Raw genomic sequence first — 15,177 nt, forward strand, 5'->3', positions numbered from 1 at the left:
TCCATGATGTGGCTGCATCTCCTGGTCACACCTTTGTTTATGGATGTTTCCTGCAAGATACGGAGCACAGCACTGCCAAAAATAAGGTGGTTGTAGACGGTGATATGGATGGTCCCCTCTCAGCTTCCTTTTCTCCACACTAAACAACCTCACTTCCCTCAGCTGCTCTTCCTAAGACTTGTGCTTCACTAGCATTGTTGCCCTTCTCTGGACATGCTCCTGCACCTCAAAGTCCTTCTTGCAGTGAGGGACCCAAAAAAGAACACAGCGTTCAAGGTGTGGCCTCACTGGTGCCTCACTTCTGCAGGATCTGAGTCTGAGGCCTGACTCTGGCTTACTGTCCCGCTTGGAACTGGCTGTGATGCGCTGGAGAAGGAATTCCTGGGGAAGGCCAGGGCCTCTTCAAGGATGGTCCCCAGTCCTGGCACTTGCTTCCTTCATAATACACCAGCTCAAGAGTGCAATATGCAAGAATTCTTCATTTAGCCAGCATATGGCCAGCTGCAAGACATATCACTGTTTGCTAGTGACTGAGTAGGAAAAATAATTTATTGTTATCTCTTTTGACCATATTTATATAACTATTTTTAATCTCTCATCTACTCTGTGCTGGACAGCAACAGATCTTGTGATACATCAGTAAATCAAACACATACATACACCATGTATCTCTGCAGAGGGGAAACAGCAGGAATAGAAGACACGCCAAGACATTTCAACCACAGTATGTAACTGAAGCCTCATCAGGCCATACTAATGATGGAATTTAAGCACTAAACAGTACATTGATTTGATGGTTTAAATACATTCTTTTTCAGCCCCATCTTCCACAGATCCTGCAGAAGCCTGCAGATTTATCCTTTCCTGCTCCTGCTGTCCACGCTGTTTCTGATACAACCCAGGATGCCACTGGCCTCCTTGGCCACCTGGGCACACTGCTTGCTCACATTCAGCTGGCTGTCAATCAGAATCCCCAAGTCCTTCTGATACCAAAAATACCAGCACATTAACTCTCTAAGAATCGCTTTGGAGTTTTAGAAAGCGAGCATCCTTTATCAGGGCTGCGCAACATGAAAGAGTCATCTCCATCAATCGTGCAGCGAGACAACAGCTGAGGACAGAATTCTCACTTGCATGCATATGTATAAATTTTCCCAGAAACCTTATATGTATTCTATTTACTTTCTAATGACAAATTTTCTGTTACTATGAACTTCACAACAGTCAAATCTCTTGCTAAGTTGGAGCTGGCTCCAGCTCTGTATGACCTTGCATTTAAGATAAAGACTGAAAAAAAAGAGGTAATTATAGAAGACACATCTGTTCAGCACAGATCATAGTCAACACAAGACGCAATGATACTAACAATGCCAGCAAATAAACTCTCTAAGACTCATTTTGGAGTTTCAGAAAGTGAGCATCCTTTATTAGGGCTGGGCAGGAGTGATTCTCCACCAATCGTATGGAACGAGACAAGAGCTGGGGATAGAATTTTCCACTTGCACGCATAGATATAATTCTTCCCAGGAATCTTATACATCTTCTGTTGTTTTCCAAGGACTAACTTCAGTATGAACTTCACAACAGTCTCGCTAATTAAGAGCTGGCTCCAGTTCTGTCTGACCTTGCATTTAAGGTAGGGAAAGGCTGCAAAAGAAGAGGTGATTATAGAAGAAGACCAGTCTGTTCAGCAGAGATGGCAGTTAACACAAGATGTAAAAATAACAAAAAAGCTAGAAAATAAGCTCCCTAGAGTTTTGGAGATTTAGAACGCGAGCATCCTTTATGAGGCCTGGACAACGTGAGGGAATGATCTCCATCAGTCCTGTGCAGCCAGACCAGAGCTACAGACAGAATATATTTCCCTCTTAAGTGCGTATGGATGAATTTTCCCAGAAATCTTATGCATCTTCTATTATTTTTCAAGGACTACCTTTAACGTTACTACGAACTTCACAACAGTTAAATCTCTTGCTAATTTGGAGCTGGCTCCAGCTCCGCCTGACCTTGCGTTTGAGACAGGGAAAGGCTGAAAGATAAAGAGGTGGTTACAGAAGAAGAAACCTCAGCTCAGCAGAGATCACGCCAACACAAGCCAGAACAGTGTCTGGAAAACACTATTCGAAAAAAGCCACGCTATAACCCCCACGCTATCAGAGGGAACACGCTGTCTAATACTCGAAAAACCCCACAATTACTTGGATGAAACTTAACTTTAGCGCTATTCCACTTCTGGCGATCCTGGCCACTTCTTGTCCCCCCGCGCTCACCCAGCGCCGGCGGCGGGGAGGCAGGGAGCGGGGAGGGACGAGGAAGAGGAGGAGGAGGAGAAGGAGGAGGCAGGGAGGGAGGAAGGAAGGAAGCGGCTCCGCGCGGCCCCTTCGCGTCACGGCGCCGGGCGATGAGGCGGTTCCGCCGCGCGTCCCGGGAAGAGACCGAGCGGGGCGGCTGCGGCGGGTGAGAGCGGGGACGGGGCGGGCTGTGTCTGTCTGTCCGTCTGGCTGTCTGTCCGTCTGGCTGGGGGCTGCGTGTGTTGGGGGAGGCGGTGTGTCTGGGGCCGGGGGAGCGGAGGGGGTACTGTCGGTATGTGTCTGGGGGGCTGTCGGTGTGCATCTGTGTGTCTGGGGGGCTGTGTCTGTGTGTCTGTCTCTGTGTCTGGAAGGGCTGTGTGTGTCTGTGTGTCTGGGGGGCTGTGTCTGTCTGTGTGTCCGTGTGTCTGGGGGGCTGTGTCTGTGTGTCTGTGTGTCTGTGTGTCTGGGGGGCTGTGTCTGTCTGTGTGTTTGGGGGGCTGTGTCTGTGCGTCTGGGGGGCTGTGTCTGTCTGTGTGTCTGGGGGGCTGTGTCTGTGTGTCTGGGGGGCTGTGTCTGTCTGTGTGTCTGTCTGTGTCTGGAAGGGCTGTGTCTGTCTATGTGTCTCTCTGTGTCTGGGGGGCTGTGTCTGTCTGTGTGTCTCTCTGTGTCTGGAAGGGCTGTGTGTGTCTGTGTGTCTGGGGGGCTGTGTCTGTCTGTGTGTCCGTGTGTCTGGGGGGCTGTGTCTGTCTGTGTGTCCGTGTGTCTGGGGGGCTGTGTCTGTCTGTGTGTCCGTGTGTCTGGGGGGCTGTGTCTGTCTGTGTGTCTGTGTGTCTGGGGGGCTGTGTCTGTGTGTCTGGGGGGCTGTGTCTGTCTGTGTGTCTGTCTGTGTCTGGAAGGGCTGTGTCTGTCTATGTGTCTCTCTGTGTCTGGGGGGCTGTGTCTGTCTGTGTGTCTCTCTGTCTGGAAGGGTTGTGTGTGTCTGTGGGTCTGTGTGTGTCTGGGGGGCTGTGTCTGTCTGTGTGTCTGTCTGTGTCTGGAAGGGCTGTGCGTGTCTGTCTGTGTCTGTGTGTCTGGGGGGCTGTGTCTGTCTGTGTGTCTGGGAGAGGCTGTGTCTGTTTGTCTGTCTGTGTGTGTGTCTCTGCATCTGTTGGGTGGTGGCTGTGTGTGTCTGTGTGTCTGTCTGGGGGGGGGCTGTCTGTGTCTGGGGGGCTGTGTATGTCTGTGTGTCTCTCTGTGTGCCTAGGGAGGCTGTGCCTGTCTGTGTGTGCCTGCATCTCTGTGTGTGTGGAGGGGTTGTGTGTGTCTGTGTGTGTGTCTGTGTGTTTGTGGGCTGTGTGTGTCTGTGTGTTTGTGGGCTGTGTGTGTCTGTGTGTGTGTGTCTGGGGGCAGACTGTGTGCGTCTGTGTGTGTGTCTCTGTGTCTGTCTCTCTGTCCATGTCTCTGTGTGTGCATGTTTGTGTGTGTGTGTCTGCGTGTGTCTCTGTGTGCGTGTGTCTGTGCTTCTGTATATGTGCCTGTCTGTGAGTGTGTGGGCTGTGTGTATCTGTTGTGTCTCTGTGTCTGTGCTTCTGTCTGTGTGTCTGTGTTTGGCTCTGTGTCTGTGTGTCTCTCTGTGTGCATGCGTGTGTGTGTCTGTGTGTGTCTGCGTGTGTGTCTGTGTCTCTGTGGGGGGTGCGTGTGTCTGTGTGTATCTATGTGTGCATGCGTGTGTGTGTGCGCATCTGTCTGTGTGTACATCTGTGTGCTTGCATGTTTGTGTGCATGTTTGCTGCCCTGGCTGCGCAATCCCAGTGGAGGGATCAGGGAGGGGACATGGGGCCAGGTCCCCCCTGTGCCTTGCAGACCAGGTAATGGACAGAGGCTCCTGCGTGGTGGGTGCTGCTCCCACCCTGTGCGACAGGGGAACAGGGTCTTCTTGTGGCAGGTGATCACTTGGTGCACCTGGGGGCAGGCAGCAGTCCTGGGAGCCAGCGAGCACTTATCTCCTAGAGATCATGTGTTACCCAGTAACTCTTGTTTTTCTTATCTCTGCCTCCTCATTTGGGGTGTTGAAGCACACAGAAATAAGTTGGTTTGCTCAAAAATCCTTAAAATAAGTGGTAGAAACTGTAATTTAAGTTTAAGTTGTGGATGCCTCATCTTTGGAGGCATTCAAGGTCAGGCTGGATGATGCTTTGAGCAACCTGAGCCAGTGGAAGGTGTCCTTGCCCATGGCAGGGGGGTTGGAACTGGATGATCTTTAAGGTCCCTTCCAACCCAAACCATTCTATGATTTCATGAGGTTTGCTACTAGGTAATCCTCTCTGGACCGTTTGATCACTTTATTTTGAAAGGAAAAATCTTGCCTTCATAGTCTCACCTGGTCTCCTTTTAAACTCTGGTTTTCCAGAAGTGAGGGGGTAGAGGGTGGGAGTTGCAAATTCTGACTTCTTTATTGATGCATCTTTTGATGGCCTTCCTGGCAAGAAGGAGTGCCCTAAAAACACTGCTATGAAACCAGTTACAGTGAGGAATGTGGCTTTTCCTCTAAAGGCAGAACAGACAGCTGCAAGCTGAAGAATTCACTTGGAAAATTCAAGTGTGAAATCTTTGCTGAGATCATAAACAGCTTCTAAAAATAATAGTTCCTTCTTTAACAAAGGAAAATATGTCCAAAAGTACTTAAATTACCTTCCAAAAGAGAAATTGACACGAAACTACTAGTGCAATGCTATGATTTAATGGTGTAAATGAGAACTTCTGTTCCTCTGTAGTTAGCTCAGTGTTTCCACAAATATCAAGAGAACGAAGGAGCCTTTTTAACTTTTCACTGTTGTTTTTTTCAGATTCCTGCCTTTCACAGTGTGTATCTCTGAAATTTCCAAAAGAACAGCAGGCTTTCTCAGCGAGTGAGACTTAGCAAGTTCAAGAAGGGGATTAGGTTCTCACTGTTAACTTTGATATACAGGCTGAGAGAGTTGGGGTTGTTCAGCCTGGAGTAAAGAAGGCTCCGAGGAGACCTTATAGTGACCTTCCAGTACCTGAAGGGGACCTCCAAGAAAGCCGGAGAGGGTCTTTTTACAAAGCCTTGTAATGATAGGACGAGGGGGCTACAAATTGGAGAGGAGTAGGTTTAGACTAGACATAAGGAAGAATTTCTTCACCATGAGGGTGGAGAGGCACTGAAATGGGTTGCCCAGGGAAGCTGTGGATGCCCCATCTCTGGAAGTGTTCAAGGCCAGGTTAGATGGGCCTTGGGCAGCCTGGTCTGGTGGGAGGTGTCCCTCCCCGTAGCAGGGGGCCTGGAACTAGATGGTCTTTAAGGTCCCTTCCAACACGAATCATTCAATGATTCTAAATGGACCCAGAAAGATAAAGCTACTGAGATGTTTTATGTGACCATTTAATAGTGCATATTTGGATCACAGAGTTTCTACACAAACAGTCTTGCAAAGATGCCAAACAGGTGCTTGGCGGGGCAGGGGGGAAAGTTAAATAACTGACAGCTGGAAGCATTTGTTATTAAATCTTTAAGAACATTCTTTTCTGCTTTCAGGGAGTTCTGTAAGGAACCTTTTTCCTTGTTTTCTGCTGTCAGTTGGACAGCCTCTGAAGAGCCCTAGAGATAGCAGTCATGGTCTTGGCAGGGAGAGTATGAGCTGATGTAACTGGAGGTGTTGTTGGAGGCCACTGCCTCCTCCGTGGCAAGCTGCACCTTTGAAGGGGGAGGAAAGTGATTTGTATGTAATTTGGAAGTTCAACTTGAACCATCACTGTTGTTAAAATGCTGTTGGAAGTATATGACCTAAAAACACGCCAGAAAAAATTGTCTTAGAGTGGCCAAGCACATTTTTTTAAATGGAAAAAAACTTACAAAAGAATGCATTAGAATACAGGTGAGCATGACAGCAGGTATTGAAATCTCATAGTCTGCATGATATTCATGAGGAATGTGGCAATGTTGTTCAGGTTAGGGTGACAGCAAGATTTAGTTCTGGAATCCCATGGAGTGTAGTATAGGGAGATACAGCCCTAGGTGTGCAAAGCTTAGGCAAAGCTTTGTCCTTTCTGTTTAGATATTTTCCAGATTTCTGTTTAGATTATAGTCTGCTGGAGGTTATTGTTGATACAAGAACTTGTGCCCTTACTATTCTGTGTATGGTTCAGTTAAAACTTCGGGTATACCTCAAATTTGATAGTGGATTCTGTTGTCTGCCTCCCTGAATATGATCTCAGTATAGTCCTTGGACATAACCAGTTATTGGTTGCATGAATGACAGAGGAGAAGCTGTTAATCCCCACAAGGCTGTAGGTTGTGGGTCTCAGTTGGAAAGGAAGGCAGTAGTAAAGAAGATAAATGTGATTCCTGTGCAATACTATTTTGTGCTAATGGAACATGAGTACCAAAAGTTTGTTGCATCTTTGGGAGAAGTAGGTGGTAGTTGTAATGTGGGCTCTTATTTAAAAATGGTGCTAGATGCTATACTGGTAAGTACAATCTTAGAAGTGTGGCCCTTAGATCATTTTTTCCAAGAGCCAACTAGTTGGTAAGGCTGAACTTGATGTAAGAAGTCATATTTCTTTCTAGCCCAGTTGATAATGTGCCTAGGAAACACAGACAAGTTTTGGGCATGTAGGCTTCTTTGAATCTGAAATAGAGCAGTAATTTTCAAGCGAACATAATCACTGAGTTTGAACCTTGCTGTGTTTTAGCAATAGGAATGAACAAATGAAAATTATGCTTTGTTTTTTGTGGTGTAGTTTTACTTAATATTGACTAGGAGGCGAATTGAGAATGTCTGGTGAATTGTAGTGACACTGAAATTACTGACATCTTGGGAGCTAGGATTTCATCCCTGCTCTCTGATGTTTCAGTAGTTGTGTTGACACTGTTAGGGTAAGCTGTCTTCTGTTTCCCAGATTCTTTCGGTGTAAGCTGCATTCAAAATGTCTTATCTGTTATTTCTAGAGTAACGATTTCAAGATGTCAGGCGGTGCAAGAATCTCACTCAACTCTGTGGATAGTGCTCTTTCATCTCTGAAAAACTGCCAGTCTTACATACATACTGGAATGCATATAGCGACTCACGTTGCCCTTGACCTTGTGGAAAGTTTCAGTAAGTATATTCTCTCTTGTCTGTCATTCTGAATCTGACAGGTGAGTCCTAGGCCCATATTTATTGACTTAGTTACTGTCAATATCTGTCTTCATTATAGGAACTGTAGCTCTTCTGGCTAGGCCACCATGTTTTCATTCCCATAACTTCATTGTCTCAAATGATAAATTCAATGCAAATATAAATACCAGGCCAACATTGTCGCAGCTTTTGTACCACCCAAGGCTAATTGTGTTCCAGTGGCTGTTACCCTACAGATTTGTGAAAACTTTAATGTTGTTGAACGAGATTAAAAAGGTCTCTTAAGTGGATGAATAAAATGACTTTTCATTCTAATACTGCTTCTTTGTCTTTTATTTGATGTTTAGGGCAAGACATATTAAAATAAAGATAATGATTTTGAGTATAAAGATTGAGACACCTGTTAGGGCGTGCAATTTTTTTAAAATATTGTCTCTTTCTCTACTGAAAGTCATGCCCTTTTAGGGTGCTTCGACTTAGGCATTGGAAAAATGGGGTGCCTTAAATCTGTAGTTACTTCTAACAGTCATTGCTATTTCACAGTAACAGGTGCACTGCAAAGCTACTTTTCAAAGGCAAATATTGGACGTCTAATTTATCTGTGATTATGTTTACACTAAGAAAAAGTAATAACTTTAAAGCTCAAAAACCCTGTAAGTTTTAATTATGAGTGGAGAGTGGAGAATGAGAATCGTCTAGAATAGCAGTTTTGCTATCCTTTTTAAATCTTGCACTCAACTAAACCAGGGTTTTTATAATCCAATTGAGTGGTGTTCTCTTTGTCCAGTGTGGTTTGACTTTTTTATCCATACTGCTGTCAGAGACAATTGACACGCTATTTGTAGCAGGGTAGAGGAAATGGGAAGCTTGTCTGAACAGTCAGCTGGGGATTCCCTTTGACGTAAAACTGGTATAACGAATTCTGTTTCCTCTCTGCTTTTGCAGTCATCTCTCCTACTTTGCCATAAGCAGTCCATGGAAATACACTGACTTCTTTCAGTCCCAAGACCACAGAATGATCCACAGAAATTATTTGTACAGAAGTTATAGTCTTTCAAACTTCACCTTTCAGTAGAAGCCTCTGTTGCATTCCCGTTTGGAGGGGTGAAAGGCAAGCTCCACTGTGCAGGTCTGCAGCTGGAAGTCTGTGCATTGTACTGCTAGAAAATGCTGTTATCTTCCCCACATGCCTGCTTCTGACACATTAATCTTTAATTACAACCTTGAAATTATTTTGCCCATTTAATTCAGTGGCCAAAAGGACCATATTTAACATTCTGTCCTGAGAGTAGGTTACTCTTGATGAAATATGTGTGGTCATAGTTGCAGTTAAGTTATATCATTTGACTGGAAAACAGCTCCCAGACCATAACACTCATTTTAGCAGGGGCAACGAATCATAGTTACAAAATTACCATTTTAACATAGTCCATCCCATTGTTCTACAGTAAAGATATTCCAGAGTTGTATTGGGAGTTTCTACCTCTCTGGTCTGGTGTTACGGTGTTAGCATTTTCTTAAAATAGTTGTCTTCTTCACTCCTGCACTCTTCCTTACAGACATACATACATCTTTACATGGAACAAACAAATGAGTGAATCACCCTTGCTTTTATAAGGTTTGTTTTTTCACTCCTCTGACTATTCAACTTGTAATTCAAGTTCTTATGTACCTTATGTAAGGAAGGATACAGGAAAGATACAGGGTTTCTGAGGCATGACATACTTTTAAACAAATACTCTTGGTGTTTTAGAACTACATCTGGTGAATTACTTCTGGTATTTTAGAAAGTATCATCTGATCTGCCGTGCTTGACTGTTCAGGTATTACCTCCAACTCAGATGTGCCGATTTCTACTCTAGAATTGATACTCATTATCCTACTTTGCCGTCATGTTCTGAGGCAAAATATTGATTTAATTTTGAGCCAACCCTAGATAATAAGTTTCTGCATTCTTGTTCCTGTCCATTTGCCATTTGTTTTAAATTCCTTTACAAAATCTTTGTCCAGCTTCTGACAGGTTTCGTTGCCAGGATTTGTATTAGCAAAGAATTCTGTTGTGACTGTTATTCTATTTTACAAGTGCTATTTCTGTGAAAGTATTTCGTTTCTTTGGACTTTCATTTGGACAGCTCTGTTTTTTGGGAATAATACCAAAAATTTTCATAACAAATACATGAGGGAAGTTACATTTACACCTGAAGATGAGTAACTGAAAAGACAGGCAAAGTTTGTGATGTTTGTTCCTTCTCTCAATTGCTATTCTCCACAAGCCTAGTCCTGAAAACATTTACTGGTAAGCGTATTTATTAAATAGTGCACAATAGTTTGCTGTACTGTTTAATGCAGTATCATGGATGGACTTCCCATAAACCTCCCCTGCTTTCTTAGTAATGGCCATGGGTTTGCTCTGGTGCTGTATCGGAGAGGCTTTCTAGGCAGCAAGCACTATAGGGTTTATTTTAAATAAACAAACCCCAAACAATTAAACAGTGATTTGTGAAAGAACCTGTGTTCTTCTAACTTCCAAGCTCTACTAAAGCAGAGAAATATAAATTAGCAAATTTAAGTTTTCTTTGACATGCTTGAAGGGATTTTATAGTATGCCAGTTTAGTGGTTGTTTCCCTGTTCAGTAAAAATCACTTCCTGTATGTTAGCACTGCAGGGCTAGAAAAGCCACTTTGGTTTCTGATGTGTTTAGTGGAGAATGATACAAAGAACGCTTTTAGAGGATGTAAAAAGAAAACTGTTTGGTGTTTCAGCATTTTTGTATACATGTAAGTTAGAAGGCAACCATGTGATTGTTCTGGTGGAGTGAAAATCAGAGCTCACTAGAGGGCAGAAGGAGATAAGGAGTCAGCGGTACTGATGGCCATGCAAGTTACAAATGGCACTGCAAATAAACGAGCCTCTTTCCCTGTGTGTTGATCTGGCTGTGATCTTTGAGTAGCCTAGTCCTCTCCAGTTAAACCACCCAGAGAACAAAGAACTCTTACAGTGGTTATGGAAGCTATAAAATCCTCTTAGAATGATTTTGACTTTAAGCTTTTTAAACAGATGGTGGTAGTGGAACATGGAATAAAGAGAATAAAACTGCTTATTTGGCTGTAAAACCAGAGGGCTGCTGATAGGAAGAGATGCCAGACTTGTGGGCAAGAATTGGTTCAGGATATTCCATGGTTTATAGTAACCTCATAACCGATAGTAACCTTTCTTCAGACATCTTAGATGCTTTGCAAACACAAGATAAGCCTCTCAGCTCCCTGGGAGGTAAATAATGGTTACAGGCATTACTTGCTTCACCAACACTGAAATGAAAAACTTTAGGATGAATAATGATTTCTGTATAGAAACACTGGAATTGTATCGTAATCCAGAGGGGGGAAATAAAATTTCCTCCGACCGACTGAAGTAACTGAGAAAACTTTATTAGAGAAGATAGATAGAGGGTTTTGAGTTGGACATCAGGGGCATCAGATTAAATTGCTTACTCATGAATAAATATCCAAGTAGATCTTCCATACCATTATTTTGAATTAATGTTTGAAAGTTTCAGAATTAAATCAAACACTGGATTTTCATTTCAACAGTAATTTCAAATGGAGAATTGCTCCTGCTGAGTTCAGACTATCCCTTCTCTTCACACCGTAATTCCTTTTAGGAAGCTGCATCTACCTACTGATTGACTTCAGTCCTGCTTAAATGGAATTTATTTGTTTCTGGGCATAGGTGGCATGGCTGTGAGCCAGCACATGTACAGATGCTATCACTGATTACTGTGCTGCTGTAGTTAAATTTACTCCGTCTTAAGAGCCCTATGTACGTCTGTTCATTATAGTCTTAAAAATGAACCATTTTGCTTTTCAGGGTTAACTTACATGAGGCTGTTATTTTAAGGCAAAACCAAAAGGTCCTTTTAGTTTGGATACAGTTCTCAGGTTTGAAGTTCTTTGCTTTTCTTTTTTTTTTTCCTTTCTCCTATGTGTTAATTGTGTGCAGAAACTTCCTATTAACTTGGTAGTATTTTTCCCTATAGCTTTTGACTTTCTGTTCTGGAAAGATAAAGTAATCTCACTGGACACAGCTATTCCGAAAGTCATAACTGTAAGAGAAATTGACGGGGGGAAGAAGGGTTCAATTAAGCAGTTAAACAGTGTGGTCCTGCAATAAATAGTGGTCAGAGAAATCTAGACATAAATTGTAATACAGATGACTTTGAAGATCTAAGGATTTATAGCCTCTCATCACATGGTCCCACATTTTCAAATGTAGGACAGAATGTACCAATTAATCCAATTCTCCGTGACCTTGAATTAGTTTCTTTTACTACTCCCTGCAAAGTAATAGTAATAAAAACAATGCTTTCCCATTTCATATGAATAATGGAAAGATTTAATACCCAATATTTGTAGGTACATTCACAATCATCTTTACTTATGCATATAATTCCCTTGACATCTGTTTGCAGTTCACATTAGTAAATTTAAAATTATTCCTGTCCATTTAAGAGTTATTTAATGCTGTGAGATGCTTTGGGAATCCTAGTGATAAATAACATGGACATACGGATTTTTTACTACAGAATTGTAAATAGTAACAGACTACACATGAAGAAGTCAAAAGGAGACTATTTCACAGTAGAATTAAAACAGTCTGAAATGTCTGTGAGGCCTCTAATGATATAAACACTCAGAATCTGTTCCCAGCTTTGGACTTCCTCTCCTTTTTGTTGTGCCTTGTACCATCTTGTTCGCTGCTGCTGCACTCTGGAGATTAATCTTGTTACCTCTAACCACAGTGATTCCCGAGTCTCTTTTCTCTAAGGAACCCACGGTTCTCAGTGTGCTATAAGGATGGTCTACTTAGACTTCTGTAAGGTCCATTGCCAAAATTGCACTTAACTTGGTCCTAATTTCATCAGTGATTCTATTGCGTACTTCACTAATACATTTGTATCTGTTTTGTTCTAGTCCCGCACAGATTTATGAAAAGAAATTACTAGTGTTAAATATTCACATTGGGCACTGCTTATTTATGGACATAGACAATCTCTATCAAAATAAGGCAGAGTTTTTGTTAATCACTGTTAATTTAGATGAAAAATAATTTTAATGTGTCTGATCCTGAAAGCCATTTATTTTTCCAATAACTTTGTTGATGTTCACAAAATTAAATTGTTTATTAAGATCTCCCTGACTTTTAGCATTGAACATCTTTATGATGGTGTATTGTAGGCAAAAAGACCTTGCAAGGGATTAAGGGTCTGTATCTTAATGTTGAAGGGAAATAGCCAGTTTAAAAGCTGATTTTGTTTAATGACTTCTAAATAAAGATGTCCATCTCCATCTTTCTGCTGATTATCTCTAGATAGTGACATTGTCTAAAAGGTGTATTTTTCTTTTCTTTCAAGAATATCATTGTGGCATAGATAGTGACATTGTCTAAAAGGTGTATTTTTCTTTTCTTTCAAGAATATCATTGTGGCATAGAAACATTTTAAAATGTTGCTGTATAAAAAAACATGTAAGCAGAAAAACAGACCATGCACAATTGGTGTCAGTATGTCCTCACTGTGCTCAATCAACTCTGGGATGTTCTGTGAACCAACCTGGCAAAACACTGGAGGAAAGGATGCACTGAAATTCTTCAGTGGTCCACCAACTTTCAGAGTGGTCTGTGCATTTTAAAGCTCAAGGACATGCTTATATACTTTGCTGGATTGGAGACCTAATAGATTTGTGAATTTGAAGGTGACACTGTTTGAAATAGTTGTAATACAAGTAAAATAATCTAAGTTCTACTGTAATTTGCATCTTCCTAAGTTTAGCCTCAATCTGTTGTTTGAGTTTTAGTAGTGTGAATGAAAAAAGAACTCACTAAATCAGTACTAAGTCATTGTTTGGCCATGTCTCTCAATTGCCACGCTCCTAGTATTGAACTTCAAGCCCTCTATTGTCAGCTCTGCACACTGAGGAACACCTGTTTGCTCTGCTAATTTAACTTCTGTTAGTTGCTGAACTGTCCTTACTTAAACTACTTAGTAGTTCTATGGAGTTAGAAAGTACTGCTGGACATCCAGGTGAAATACTTGAAGAATAAGTCTTCTTCTCTGTTTTTGAAATTAGCATAACCTGACATGTGTTGATTAATGTGCTGGTAATGATGTCAATATGCTGGCCCAGTACAGGTCTGCCATATCCAAGGTAGACATCCATTCCCAGCTCTGCTCAAAGTTATCAACAGATGTGAATTCTGTCTGCTTGCTGAGGATGGCAGTTTTAACTGACTCCTCTGGAGAAAGCAGCAGAACTTTCTCAAGGATATGGGACTATGAAGTACAGAAAGCTGTAGATATCAGAATGAGGAAGACTAACTCGTGGTCATCTGCAGTCTTGCAGACCAGCAGCTTGCACTTTAGGGGAGCTGTTGCTTTTCATAGAATCATAGAATCGCCAGGTTGGAAGAGACCCACTGGATCATCGAGTCCAACCATTCCCATCAAACACTAAACCATGCCCCTCAGTGCCTTGTCCACCCGTGCCTTAGATACCTCCAGGGAAGGTGACTCAACCATCTCCTTGGGCAGCCTGTTCCAGTGCCCAATGACTCTTTCTGTGAAAATTTTTTTCCTAATGTTTAGCCTAAACCTTCCCTGTCGGAGCTTGAGGCTATTTCCTCTTGTCCTGTCCCCTGTCACTTGGGAGAAGAGGCTGGAGTCTCTGGGCTGGAGCCAAAGCTGTGTGAGGCTGGGAGAAATGTCCAGTAAAAAAGGAAATAAATAGGAGTCCTGGAGAGTAGGCTAACTACTGACAAGATGATCAGAAGTTCTTAGCATAAAACTTCCGAAAAACATTTTAAAGCATTAACAGATGGGGGTTTGTCTGATTAGCTGAACAATCAAATAGAGAGCAAGATGCTTCCTTGATGTCTGAGACTTTCTTCCACCACACATCACATTCCCACTGTACATTGTAGAGGCCCTGGAGTGTATAATATCTGGGTGGGAAGCGATTACTGCACCTGAACTCTGATCTAACTGAGGAAAATAAAATGAGCTGCTTTTCTTTTTTTCTTCAAAAACTTACCCTAAACTGTCATAGTCAGCTGCTACTCGTGGCTGCTTGCCATCTGTATGACATAGCACATCTTCCCATAGCCATATCAGGGTCTGCATGAGAATTCCTCCTCCCTTTCTCCACACTTTGAAGGATTTTTCTGCTCACTGCAATATACAGGGCAGGCCCATGGGTCTTACAGAGTGTTAGTGATGTGATTCTTTGGCAAGCACCCCAGATTAAGTTAGCCCTTTACAGCTCTGGCTTTTCCTGCTTGTCTGTTCATTTCCTATTGCATAACCTGCTCTTTCTGCCAGCAGAGCTTACCTCAATTCCGGCTGCTTATCCCATTTGTCTGTTCCCCTTGCCCCAGAGCTGTCCCTGCACTTTTCTTTGTGTGTGCTGCACTACATCTCATATGTGCGATGTCCTCCCTTTGCTGACTGCTTCCTATTCTTCAGATTGTTTGGCACCCACCTGTGTCATGACCCTTGTTATATGCTGGTCAAACAGTACTTGTTAACATAGGATCTTTTTTTCAATGTGGATTTAGCACTGTGGGATTACTCACAGTACTCGAGTTTCTCTCGGTCCTCTCTTAAAATGGTGTTAAAGAGGAAGCACTCTAAGCTCTGCTGACACTTGTTGATATCGGAAGGAGAGTAGAGAATGTAGGTATGGTGGTAAGCTTAGTTTTATGAAATTATTGACTG

At 42.6% G+C, this 15,177-nt stretch overlaps 1 protein-coding gene across 1 annotated transcript in view; it reads left to right on the forward strand.

Annotated features, from left to right (window-relative positions):
- The first annotated feature begins 2,379 nt into the window (after positions 1-2,379).
- The window catches only part of NSMCE2 (NSE2 (MMS21) homolog, SMC5-SMC6 complex SUMO ligase), a 130,479-nt gene continuing 117,681 nt past the window's right edge, over positions 2,380-15,177 (forward strand). Inside the window, exons 1-2 of the mRNA XM_069854655.1 lie at positions 2,380-2,457; positions 7,240-7,387. Of these exons, the coding sequence (XP_069710756.1) occupies positions 7,255-7,387 (133 nt within the window). The 5' untranslated portion in view covers positions 2,380-2,457; positions 7,240-7,254. The remainder of the gene's footprint in view (positions 2,458-7,239; positions 7,388-15,177) is intronic.

The sequence above is a fragment of the Phaenicophaeus curvirostris genome, chromosome 3, assembly GCF_032191515.1.
Source record: "Phaenicophaeus curvirostris isolate KB17595 chromosome 3, BPBGC_Pcur_1.0, whole genome shotgun sequence".
Lineage (NCBI taxonomy): Eukaryota > Metazoa > Chordata > Aves > Cuculiformes > Cuculidae > Phaenicophaeus > Phaenicophaeus curvirostris.